General features: G+C 34.6%; 1 protein-coding gene and 1 long non-coding RNA gene across 4 annotated transcripts in view; one reads left to right on the forward strand and one right to left on the reverse strand.

Moving 5' to 3' along the window:
* CDK13 (cyclin dependent kinase 13) overlaps positions 1–13,910 on the forward strand; it is a 117,103-nt gene that overhangs the window by 63,489 nt on the left and 39,704 nt on the right. For all 3 annotated transcript variants that reach the window (XM_087861202.1, XM_045793501.2, XM_045793502.2), the window contains exon 6: positions 12,532–12,721. In XM_087861202.1, coding sequence (XP_087717328.1) covers positions 12,532–12,721 — 190 coding nt within the window. The remainder of the gene's footprint in view (positions 1–12,531; positions 12,722–13,910) is intronic.
* LOC123789434 (uncharacterized) overlaps positions 1–13,910 on the reverse strand; it is a 60,401-nt gene that overhangs the window by 18,904 nt on the left and 27,587 nt on the right. The gene's annotated exons all lie outside the window — the stretch shown is intronic.

Genomic DNA, 13,910 nt, shown 5'->3' on the forward strand with positions numbered 1-13,910 from the left:
GCCCACCGACCTTTCAAACTCCAGGCTCGAAGCCCTACTGGCTAAAAGAACTCACAAAACTCAGCCCCTCTCTTTTTCCCAGCACATGGCTTTGGGGAAGTGTTCTCCTTGTGGGTTCCCCTGTGTGCTCCTCTGTCTCTCTTGCTCGCTCTGTGTGTTTCTCTCTCTCATTTCCTCGACCAAGGCTCCCCCTTCTCCACAGCAGTCGTGATCCCTTTCTGCCCCAAACCACACCTCCGCCCTTCCTACTCTCTTTGATGAGGGTGCTTCTCTCCCTTTAGTTGTAGAGTTTGTCTGTCAGTCTTCAGGCCTATTTCTGGGGTACTCAGGATGAGTTGATAGTTACCTCATTGTGTTCCACGGACAAGACCAGCCTAGGGTCCTCCTGCTCTGCTACTATTTTAGCTCCTCCTCAAACTGTCTTCAGAAGTGAGCTGTATCATTTTGCATTTCCACATGTAATGAATGAGAGTTCTGTTGTTACATATCCTCACCAGCATTTGGTGTTGTCGGTGTTTTGGTTTTTTGCCTTTGTAATAGGTATGTATGGTACCCCATTCGTTGTTTCAGTTTGCCATTCTTTAATGAGATGTGATGTTGAGAATCTTTTCATATGTTTATGTGCCATCTGTGTGTGGGTTTTTTCTTTTTCTTGATGAGGTATCTGTTCACATCTTTTGCCCATTTTTTAATTGGCTTGTTTGTTTTCTTACTGTTGAGTGCAACGACTTTTTTGTACATGTTGTATACCAGTCCTTTATCAGATATGCCTCTCCCTATGAACTGTAGAATCAGGTTGTCAGTATTCATAAAAGAACTTGCTAGGATTTAATTGGGATTGCGATAAATGCATAGCTGTGGCTGGGAAGAAATGACATCTTGACAATATTGTGTCTTCTGTGCATGTACATGGAGTATCTCCATTGGTTTAGATTTTTGCTTCTTTCATTGAGGTTTGTAGTTTTTCTTATATGGATCATGTACATATTTTATTAGATTTATAACAAGTATTATTTTTGTTCCTAATGTGAATCATATAATGTTTTTAATTGGAAATTCCAGTTATTCATTGCTGGTAGATAAGAAAGCAACTAACTTTGTACATCAGTTTTATATCTTACAACCTCGTTATAATTGTTATTAGTTCCAGGACTTTTTTTGATAACTCTTTGGGATTTTTTACATATACAGTCATGTAATTTGTGAACGAAGACATTTTATTTTTTCCTTTCTAACAGTGTATACCTTTTATTTCCTTTTCTTGTCTCACTGCATTAGCTAGGTCTTACAGTATGACAGTGAATAGAAGTGGTGAGAGGGCTATTCTTGGCTTGTTCTTTATTGGTGGGAGCTCTCTCACCATTAAGTATGATATTAGCTGTAGGTTTTGTAGATATCTTTCATAGAAGTTCTGTATTTTTGGTTTGCTGAGTTTGGGTTCTTTTAAATCATGAGTGAGTGCTGGATTTGGTAAGATGTTCTTCCTGCCTCTGTTGCTATGATCATATGATTTTTCTTTGTTAGCCTTAATGTCATGGTTACATTAATTGATTTTTGAATGATGAACCTGGCTTGCATACCTTGAACTAAATCCCATTTGGTCATGGTGTATATATTTTTTCATACATTGTTGGATTTGATTTGCTTAAATTTGGTGAGGATTTTTTTTTAAAGACTTTATTTATTTGAAAGAGAGAGAGATTGCCAGAGCGATTGGGGGGAGGGGCAGAGGGAGAAGCAGACTCCCTACAGAGCAGGGAGCCCCACATGGGATTCGATCCCAATCACGACCTGAGCTGAAGGCAGACGCTCAACCAACTGAGCCACGAGGCGCCCTGGTGAGGATTTTTACATCTATGACGATTTTTACATCACAGACGAGAAATACTGGTCTGTGTGATTTTGGTTTTGGTATTAAAGTAATGCTGGCCTTATAAAATGAGTTAGGAAGTAGTCTGTGTCTCTATATTTTCTGGAAGAGATTGTAGAGAATTGATGTAGTTTCTTTCTTAAATTGTTGGTAAAATTCAGTAAGCCCATCTGGGCCTGGTGCTTTTGGTCTTAGAAGGTTATTAATTATTGATTCATTCTCTTTAATAGATACAGGCCTATTTAAGGGTGCCTGGCTGACTCAGCTGGTGGAGCACGCAACTCTTTTTTTTTTTTTTTTTTAAGATTTTATGTATTTGAGAGAGACAGCAGAGAGAGAGAGAGCCAGCATGCATGAGTTGGGGGGGGGGAACAAAGGGAGAGGGAGAAGCATGCTCCCCGCTGAGCAGGGAGCCTGACCCAGGGCTTGAGCCCAGGACCCTGGGATCATGATCTTAGCCGAAGGCAGATGCTTAGCTGACTGAGCCACTCAGGCACCCCAGAGTGTACAACCCTTGATCTCACAGTTATGGTTTCAAGCCCCCCATTGGGTGTAGAGATAACTTAAAAATAAAATCTTAAAAAAAAGACATAGACCTGTTTAGATTGTCTATTTCTCCTTTTGTGACTTTTGGTACATTGTGCCTTTCAAGATATTTTTCCATTTCATCTACATTATCAAATTTGTGGGCATAGTATTGTTCCTCTGTTCCTTTGCTATCCTTGAAATGTTTTTTTTTTTTTTTTTAAGATTTTCTTTATTTATTTGACAGAGAGAGAGACAGCCAGAGAGAGAGGGAACACAAGCAGGGGGAGTGGGAGAGGAAGAAGCAGGCTCCCAGCGGGGGAGCCCGATGTGGGGCTCAATCCCAGGATTCCAGGATCACGCCCTGAGCCGAAGGCAGACGCTTAACGACTGAGCCACCCAGGCGCCCCTATCCTTGAAATGTTTTTGAGAGAAATAGTGATGTCTTCTCTTTCATTTCTGATATTAGTAATTTGCACATTTTCTCTTTTTTCCCTTCATTATCCTGGCTAGAGGTTTTATTTTACCAAATTTTATTTGGTCCTTTCAAAGAATCAACTTCTAATTTTCTTTTTATTTTCTGCTTATTTTTATTTTAATTTGCCCCTTTTCCCTGAGGTGGTTGCTTAGGTTCCTGATTTTAGATCTTTTGTAATATATGCGTTCAGTGCTATAATTTCTCTCTCAGCAGTATCTTTGCTTTCTGAGGAGAAATTTGATACAATTTTTGTTAGCTTTGCTACTTTATAGGTAAGGTGTTTTTTTCCCTTTGGTTTCCCTCAAGATTTTTCTTTTTTTTTCTTTGATTCTCAGTAGTTTGAATGTGAAGTATGTAGATGTAGATGTTTTTATATTTGTCTTCCCAGATATTTTTTGAGTTTCCTGGTCCTGTGGTTTGGAGTTATCACTAATTTGGGGAAATTTTAGCCATTGTTACCTAAGATATTTTTTGTTTTCCCTTCTCTCTTTTTTCTGTTTCTAGTATTCTCTTTACATGTGTGTTAACACCTTTTATAATTGTCCCACATTTTTGGGGCATTTTGTATTTTTCGTTCTTTATTTTTCTTTGCATTTCAGTTTTGGAAGTTTCTTGATATCTTCAGGCTCACAGATTGTCTGCTCTGCCATGTCTCATGTACCGATTAGCCCATCAAAGGCTTTCTCTATTTTTGTTACAGTGTTTGATCTCTAAGTATTTCCTGTTAATTCTCTTAGAATTTCTGTTTCTCTGCTTAGAGTATCCATTTGTTCTTGCATGTTGTCTGCTTTACCCATTAGAGCCCTTAGAATATTAATCATAGTTTTTAAAATTCCTGGTGTATTAATTTCAGTTTTTCTGCTGTATCTGACTCTGACTCTGACAGTGCTTACATTTTCTCTTCAGACTGTGTTATAGAATACCTTGTAATTTTTGTTTGAAAGCCAAACACAGTGTATTGGATAGAAGGAACTAAGGTAGATTGGCTTTTTGTGTTAGGTTTTATGTTTATCTTCCTAGTGGTTAGACTGTGCTTATTATTAGCGGAAGCTCTGTCAGAGGCTAAGATCTCCCCTGTTGTCTTTTGTGTTCCCTGGAGACTTCTTAAAATGTCTGGGATGTGTAGTTCTTTTAGTTGTATTCTTTTGTTATTATACAGGAGCCCTATTTATATGGTGGTAAGTTATGGAGGGGGAGGGAAAGTATTTTATACTCGTATGATTTGGTCTGTTAGTGAGCCTATAGTATTGAGCTGTGTCCTTCAGAAGTGTTTTCTCAGTTTTCTTGCTTTTTTCCCCCCTCAAGTAAGACAGGAATACTAAAGGATGCTGCAGTGGAGTATTTCCTTCCTCTGAGTCAAAGGCTAGAATGTTCTGGAGTTGGATATTTTTTTCTCTGTCAGATCACAAAGATTCTTGTGGAATCCCAGTCGGTTAATCTCTGGTAATAAAAATTTCTCTTGAAAGCAGGCTGTGTTAAGAACAGAATGCTCTGGGTGCATTTCATCATGACTGTTTTCCCCCTCCCCTTACCAGAAGCACAGTACGATTTTTCTGTCATCATCAGTGTGATAACCTGGTAGGTTTCCTGGTGGTAAAACTGGCAGAAGTATGGGAGCCTATCTAAGGCTGGATCCCCTGGAGTTTTTAACTGTCAAACTTGTTCACACAGAGTATCCAGCAATTCATCAGTTATGGTTTGGGCTTTCCTACCCTAGTAATAGTTCCTATGGAGAGTTGTGTTCCTGGGCTTCTGCTTTTATGAGTTGTGACTCTTGTATCCGCCTGTCTCACTCACTAATTTGGGGGGCAGGGGTTTGCTCTGTGACCTCAGTTCTCTGTGGATCTAAGAAGAGTTGTTGATTTTCAGTTTCTTCTCCTATTTTCTTGTCACGATGATGGGTATAGTAACTTCCAAATTCCCTGCGTGTCAGACCAGAATCAGGAAGTCCTGGTGCTAATTGTTTTTTTACTCTGTATTTTACTTTTCTTATTAAAGAATACAACATATCTCTAGGTGATAAAATTTTTTCACATAGCTCCATAATGTGCCACAGTATGAATATACAGATTTATTCAACCATTTCTTTATGAGCATTCCATTTTTCCCATTGTTTTTTCCATTACAAACAGTACTGCTAGAAATGGCCTTATACATGTATACTTGCATACTGGTGCTGTTAATTCCTTTGGCTTATTCCCAGATGTGGGACAGCTAAGTCAACAGACATTTGTATTTTTAATTAACAGGCAATCAGGTTATTTTGCCAAAAAGTTGTAGTAGTTGTGAGTTTCATTTGGAAATCACTGGATATTGTCAGTCTGATAGGTGAAAATGTACTGTCCTGATTACTAGTGAGGTATAGAGCATCTTACGTGTTTAATCATTTTGATCTCCCATGTGCATTCTTTGTGACATTGCCATTTCTTTCAGTTGGGTTATTTGTTTTTTTTCCTTATCAAATTGTATATTAGACATAGTTGTTAATATATTTAAAAATCACTGTTTGTGTTCCTCGTAGTAAAGTCAGAAAATGGCAGCATAAGAGGAAAGTAAAAATCACCCATCTGCTCACACAGAGATAAACTGCTCTTAGAATTTTGATATTGGACATTTTGCTAACTCTATGTATTTATATAAGTTCCTACCAAAATGAAAGTTTACTTGCCATGCTATATTTTAAAAAATATTACCACATATGATTTTACTACTGTTTAAATACAATGTAAGGAAAAATAACATGTAATAGAAAAAACTTCTTAAAAATACAGGTTGTGAGACACCTGGCTGGCTCATTTGGTAGAGCGTGCAACTCTTGATCTTGGGATTGTGGGTTTGGGTTCCACATTAGGTGTAGAGATTACTTAAAAATAAGATCTTTAAAAATAATAAATAAAAATTAAAATGTGGGTTGTGACCTACTAAATTGATTTCATGACACAGTTTGAAGCGTTTGAAACGATTGGAAACGTTGACTTTGAAACATTGCCTAAAATGATATAAATATATAACCTTGATAAAAATAAAACCGAAGTTAAAATATGGGAAGAATATATCCATTAATTCTGGATAATTTGAAAGCCTGCTAACATTTTTATTTATTCATTTTTGTTTCAGACATTTATTGAAATACTCAAACATACTTAAAAATAAAGAAAATGGTGTGATGAACCCAGTGTTGCCTTTTCTCACATTTATCTTTACCACATTTTGCTAAACTTGTTTCATTTCTCTCCCTACTTGTTTTTATTTTGCTTGACTATTTTTAAGTGAATCCCAGGCATCATATTGTAAACATAAATACTTGATTAATCATCTGTCTATAATAGATGATGAAATTGTGGTTATGTTAAAAAAGAAAGAGGGCCTTATACCTAATAAAATACACAACAAATTTGTGATATTATCTAACAGTCAATGTTTACATTTACCTAGTTACCTTAGAAATATTTTTTATAGGAGCTTTGTTTGACTCTGGATGCAAACAAGATCTATATTGTATATGGTTAATTATCATTTTAGGTCTCCTAGAATCTGTAGTATCTTCTCTTTGCTTTTTAGAAATTTCATTCCACTTTTTGGATTTGGCTAAATGCTTCCTTTCCTTTTAGCTTGTTCTTCTAACTCACATATTTCCTATAGATGGTAATTAGATCTAGAAGCTTCTTTAGATATAATCCAATTCTTTGGCAGTTATACTTCAAAGATGATGCTGGAAGCTATTATCTCTTATGGTTTCTATGGGCAGGGATTTGGGAGCATCTTGGCTGGGCAGTTTTGGCTCAGGTTCTTTCATGAGGTTGTCATGAGATGTTATTAGGGCTGGAGTCACAAGGAGGCTTGCCCAGAGTTGAAGAATCAACTTCCCTCACATGACTGGCAAGTTGTAGTTCCATTATTGGTGAGAGGTCTCAGTTCTTCGTCATATGGACCTTTCACCGGAGTTGCTTGACTATCCTGATAGCTTGGTGGCTGGCTTTTCTCAGGGAAGGTTATCCAAGAAAGTAAAATGGAACCTGCAATGTTTATGTGACTTTGCATTGGTAGCCAGTGACATTATCACTTCTGCAATACTTTGTTGGTCACACAGACCGTCCTGGAATCTGGGAGGCCATAGATACTGGGAGATAAGAAGCATTGGGGGCCATTTTGGTGGCTGGCTACCATAGATGATTTTTTTTTTTTTTTTTTAAAGAAACTCACTTATTTTTTATTTTAAGTAGGCTCCACAAGCAAAAATCCCAATGTGGGCCTGGACTCACAACCCTGAGATTAAGAGTCACACGCTCTACTGACTGAGCCAGCCAGGCACCCCTACCAGTGATGATTTTAATTTAAAAGAACAGGGTTTATATTTTTTGATCTTATACTTGTCTTTTAACTAAAAATCTTGATTCCCAAGATATTAACGTAGTCCTACAATATACATATAATTTTAAGATAACAATACTAATATTAATTACTAAGAAAACCACCTTATTCAGTAGTTTTAGATTTCTTAGTCCCCATTGGGGATAGTTAGTCAAAATACTGTGATACAGACCATATGCAGCCAGTTTGATACACATTTAGGTTCATCTGTTTCCAATTTTTAGGCATTACTTTTTCACCCTTTGTGGTTTAATGATGTATATTAATCATGTAAAACATTACATGATTCCAAACTCAAAACCTTAATATAGGCCACATTCAGAATAGTCCCAGTTCCATTTTCTCTTATTCTTGTTCTCGCCCTTACCTATGGGCAACTGGGTTTTATTTTTAAAACGTTCCATTCATCATTTTAGTTTCTTTCCTATATATTCACCCTCCCCTCTGTGTATAAAAGGAGCATAATAGTAAATGCTGTACTGTACTTGGTTCTTCACATTTAATCATGTATCCGGAAGATTACTCTATATCGGAAGAGATTGTCGTCATCCCTGTTATGGCTATACAGTACTCTACCGTGTGGTTGTGCCACAGTTGATTCTGTCAGTCTCCTACTGATAGACATTTGCGCTGTTTTCAGTATTTTACTGTTAGAAGTAATGCTGGGGACGGCTGGGTGGCTCCGTTGGTTAAGTGTCTGCTTTTGGCTCAGGTCATGATCTCTGGGTCCTGGGATTGAGCCCCACATCGGGCTCCCTGCTCAGCAGGGATTGTCCTTCTCCCCCTCCCCTTGCTGGTGTGCTCTCTCTCTTTCTCAAAATAAATAAATAAAATCTTAAAAAAAAAAAAAAAAAGAATGCTGCATTGAACAGCTCTGTGCCTACATCATTTTGTATTTTTACCGTGAATTTTGGGACAGGTTCCTAGAATTGGGCTTAAGTCAAAGGGAAATGCTAAATGTGATTAAACTAGATATTACCAGATTCCTAGCAGTGTATGAGAGTGTTTCTCACAGCTTCTTCAGTAGAGTCTGCTGTCATTCTTTTGGATTATTGTCAGTTTGTTATTGTGGTGAAGTTTCAGTTTGAAAAATAAATTTTTCTTATGAGCAAGGTTAAGCATCTTTCCATTGATTTAATGGCAATTTGCTGTACCCCCCCCCCCCCCCCCGTGGGTTATCTGTCTTCTTTTGCCCACTTTTCTGTAAGGTTGTTAATCTTTTTCTTTCCAACTTAGAGGGACTTTTTATAATGGATATTAATTTGTTATCTGGAATATAAGTTGTAAATGAGTATTTGCCAGTTTGCTTTACTCTTCTAAATTTGTAATGTTTTTAGCCATGCAGATTCTTATTTTTACATAGTCACATTATCAAAGTGTTTTCCCCTTATTTCTTCTTGATTTGAATCCTAGTTAGGAAAGTTTTCCTCACTCTGAGGTTATGAAGAAATTCATGTTTTTTAAAAAATGTTTTCATGATTTTATTTTTTATATTTAGCACTGGTTCATGTGCTTTTTTATTGCTGGTATATGTTGTGAGGAACAGATCAGTTTTATCTGTTTCTTTCTCACTATTCAGTTGCTCAAATATTTCTGATTAATAAGTCCATCTTTTGTCCCAATGAATTGATATGCCATTTTTATCATATATTAAAGTTCTATACGTGTTTGGGTATATTTCTGGATTTCTGTTTTATTTCATGTTCATGTAGTAGTATTACACTTCTTAGTTAAAGACCTTAATTAATATCTGGTAGAGCCTCATGCCAGATTCCCTTTTCTCTTTTAAGTGTTTTCATTGCTCTTCTTATTTATTTATTTTTCTATGTGGATATAACGTCAACTTTATGTTTAATTGTAGGAAAAAAAACTCTATTTTTAAAAATTGAGCTTGTGGGGGCATCTGGGTGGCTTAGTTGGTTAAGCGTCTTACTCTTGGTTTCAGCTCAGGTCATGATCTTGCGGTCGTGAGATTGAGCAAGCCCTGCATGGGGCTCCGTACTCAGCACAGAGTCCCTTGAGATTCTATCTCCCTCTTTCTCTGCCCATCTCCCCGCTTGAGTTCTCTCTCTGAATAAATAGATAAAATCTTTAATAAATAAATAAATAAAAATTGAGCTTGTGCTTTATTTATAAATTATTTAGGGGAAAATCGACATCTTATCATGTTGAGTCTTCCTATCTAAGAATGTATGCATTTTTTTGTGTATAGGTTTCTGTCTTATATAAGAGTGTCTTACTAGTGTATCTTTGAAGGATTTGGTACATTTCCAAAGTTAAAAAAATTAATCTCTTATTAGAAATGGATTCTTCCCTTTTGTCTTTTAACCGGTAGTTATGTTAATGACTACTGTATATTTTATTTCCGCTATTTTTCTAAATTGTGTTACTGTTTTTATAATTTTTTCGTTGAATGTTTATGTCTTTTTCAGGGACCAGAAGATCATGTTATCTGCATAGAGAGAGAATTTTAGCTCTCCTATTTCAATTCTTATACCTCTAATTCAGTTCTAATAGAAACAGAATGCAAGCCATTCTATTTTAATTTAAAATAATCTCATAGCCTCTTTTAAAAAAAATCAGTTGTTACGTATTTTTATTTAACCCAGTATATCTAATAGATCAATGTAATCAGTATAACAAAGTATTGAGTATTTTATATTCTTTTTGTTGTTGCTGTAGTAAGCCTTTGAAATCTAGTGTATGCTTTACACTTCCAGTACATTGGTCTAGCCACATTTCAAGTATTCAATAGCCCCATGTGACTTGTGGCAACTGTATTGCACTGTGCAAGCTCTAAATACGTTCTCTGTTATTTAATACCATCAAAGATAGATCAGTCAAGTACCTATTATTTTATAATCTGCTTTAACTCAACATCAGTAATACATTTCCACATTGATATTATACCTCTACAGTAATTTTCAAAGTGCATGGTATGGTGTAGATATACCATAATAACCAGGTTTTTTGTTTTGCTTTTAAATGTTTCATACTACATTGCTTTTAGTGAACATGCTATAGCTGAATCTTTGCAATCTTTATTTCCTTATGCTAAATATCTATTAATGCACTTGCTATGTAAAAGGATATGTAATTTTTAAAACTTTGGTGTATATTACCTAATTATATTTTATAAATCTTCTAATTAACTAGCACTATATAACTTTATCTGTTTACCTCACAGTATTGTTAATACTGTGTATTTATTGTCTTTCTTTTTGAAATCTTTTCCCTTTAGTTAAAAGTGTTATATTACTTCGAATATTTTGGTTAATAGTGAGATTATTTTCATGTATTTTGGACAAAAATATCTTTTATATATTGACAGTTCATTTTATATCTCATTTTCTCTTGTGGGATTGATGGTCTTTTGTACTGATTTTTAAAACTTTGTTTTATATTAAGGATATTAATCCATTTTGTAGCAAATGTGTTTCTCCAATTTGTCATTTACCTTTCCCTCTCTTTCATATTGTTTACTTATGTATGTGATTCTAAATTTTTATTTAGTAAAATCTGTTGGTTTTTTAATGGGGTATTGTTTTGTCTTTGGTATAACTCCCCATTTTCCTATGGTGTTACACATTTGTCCCATTACCAATTTTGCCTCTTTTTTTTTCTTCACTGATGGTTGCTTTCATAATTATTAGATGTGTATTTAGGCTCTGTTTTCTGGTGTATATTATATTACACTTTTATGTTGTCCCTACAGGTCATAGTAATCTCTGGTAGATTAATTTTCAGAAACATTTTAGCTGGTACTTTGGTTCTTGTTTTCTTTAAGGTGAACTTTAGAATTGTTCTGAGAAGATAAGTATCCTCTCAGCAAAAGAAAATAGAAACAAATCCTTGGTTCTTTTATTGAAACTGTTTTAAAATACAGAATTTTACAGTTTGGTATTTAATGAATTTGTGTACTTGTTAAAGTTTATTCCTAGTCCCTTGTAGTAATTTTTTTTTCCTTTTGTGGAGTTATTTAAATTTTATTTTCTAAGGAGTTGTTACTTACATGTAGGAAGTCTTTTGCTTTTTATATATGATTTCCTCTAACCCAGGTACTCTGTTTTTATTCTGTTGGATTTTCAAGGAAGATAGTCATCTTTATCAATAATTATGTTTTTCTCTATTTCAGTGTTTATATATTGTCTTCAATTTTACTTACTAACTTCCAAAAAAATAATGATAATTTTGCTTACTAACTTCTTAGAGCAGTTACTAGTAATGAATGTTTTTGTCGTGTTTTACTGGCATTTTACTGTTCAGTAAGACTTGGTTGTTGATTTGAGAGAGGTACCATTATAAACTTCTAAAAAAAACCTTTTATTTAAATTACTGTTAGTTAACATACAGGGTAATGTTAGTTTCAGGTATGCAATTTAGTGATTCAACACTTACATATGCAACGGTCAGTGCTCATCACAAGTGCACTCTTTAATCCCCAACTTTCAAGAATCATTCTAAGTTTACTAGGGGTGAGATCTTTGCTTTTAACTAGGAACTGATTATTAGCTTTCTTCAGATGACTTTTTTGGCATATTAATAGCTTTTTTCTCTGATAGATATACTGAATGTTATTAGGTTTTCCTTCCTTGAATTGATAAATTAAACGTAATCTGATTGGAATATTTTTGGATACAGCTTTGGTTTCAATTTGTATGAGCTTCAGTAGGATTTTTGAATCTCTTACAAGTACAGTTGTTGTGTATGTGCTTTGTGCTATTTTAGGTTTTGGTAGCAAGATTAAGCTGCTTTTATAAAATAAAGTTGCAGTTTGTGTGCTTCCAAATGCTCTGGAGCTGTATAAACAGAATAAATTATATGTTTATTGAAGGCTTAATAGAAATCATCTAAAGTCCCAACTGGGCCCAGACTCTTTTTAAATTAAACACAATTCTTCTAACATTTTCTAAATTTTCTTTGATGAACTATACTGATTTTCTTTGATGAACTATACTGATTTTATTCAGCTTCTGCTGAGAGACAGTTTGTTCAATATATAAAACAGTTAATTTATCTTATATTAATCACACCCAGAAACTATGCACTGTAGGGTTGATTTGATATCTTAACAGTTTTCTTCTGAAGAAGAAGAAAACTGAGAGGTTTCCTTGGGATGCATTTGATACTAAATTCAGAGAGAAAGATGAATGTTATTGAAGTGACAAAGTAGTACTATTTTTCATTGAATAATTTCCTCCACAGCATTTTGTTTTTAAAAATTTTGAACCTGTAGAAAAGTTATAAGAATAAAAAATTTTAATGAATTAATTATTCTTGTTCTTAGGTGCATTTTATCTGGTGTTTGAATATATGGACCATGATCTGATGGGACTACTGGAATCAGGCTTGGTTCATTTTAATGAAAATCACATAAAGTCATTTATGAGACAGCTCATGGAAGGTCTGGATTATTGTCATAAGAAGAACTTTTTGCATAGAGATATTAAATGTTCAAATATTCTTCTAAATAATAGGTATGATGTCAGTTTGATATATGTGTTTAAAATGAGTGTTATATAATGTATACCTTTATTCTGTTAAAAAGACTTAAAATTTATTATATTGCTCAAACTGTTTTAACATAATTAGCAATATTACTGCTTGAGGTGTATCTGAACTTGTGTTAAATATACTTTAATTAATTTCCTGTAGTAGTTTTTAATGTACATAAAATAATACTTAGTTGATTGTCTCATTTGATATTCTCCAAATAATGTGAATAGATATTCTAGTAATTAATAATATGATTTCAGCTTCAGGTTAAGAATAGATCTAAGAATTTTTTTTTATTTAGAAATTTTTTTACACCAGTATCACAGTTTTATGGTGAACTTTTTTGAGGTGTGTATACACATACATATGCATAAGTAGATTTTTTTTTTTTTAAGAGAACGTGCAATTGGAGGGTGGGGAGACAGGGAGAGGGGGAAAGAGAGAGAATCTTAAGCAGTCTCCACATCCAGCACAGAGCCCGACACGGGGCTCGATCTCATGACCCTGAAATCGTGACCTGAGCTGAAATCGAGTCGGACACTTAATTGACTGAGCCACCCAGGTGCCCCTACATAAATGGATATGTAAAATGTATGTTAAAATCGTTTTACTGAGAGCATAACATGAGCTCTGATAATTCTGTTGTAATTGGTGTTACTTGTTAGTTTAAGTGAGGCATGCCTGGTTCTGATTTTAGTTAGGCGAAAGGGTTCTATGGACCTTGCCCATCTAAGAACTGAAAAGTTTAGCATAAATTTAAAATGTTGTGGTTTGGTTCTTTTGCATTATTGATTTGAATTGAACAAGTAATATGTCTAATTACTAAGCAGAAATGATCTCAGTTTATTTTCATTGAAAGGTACTTTTCTAAATAGGAACTAAGTAGTACTAAAATACTGTTAATACTAGTACAATAAAAATAGTAGTAGTGGTGGTGGTGGTGGTACTAGAATAATAGTAGCTCAAGTCACCAAAGGAAAAGTACTAATTTTTTACTTTGTTATGAGTTTATCTATTTAAATGCCTTTACTTGTAGGACTTAGGGTACTGCTGTGTGATCAAAGTTAAAGTTTATATACTTGTGATTAGTTTCAGGAACAGAATATGAATGTGTATCATATGATTAGATATCTATGAATGGATACAAATATGTATGATTTCAGAGTAGAC

Source organism: Ursus americanus, chromosome 3 (genome assembly GCF_024610735.1).
Source record: "Ursus americanus isolate L20-20 chromosome 3, mUrsAme1.1.p, whole genome shotgun sequence".
NCBI classification, from domain to species: domain Eukaryota; kingdom Metazoa; phylum Chordata; class Mammalia; order Carnivora; family Ursidae; genus Ursus; species Ursus americanus.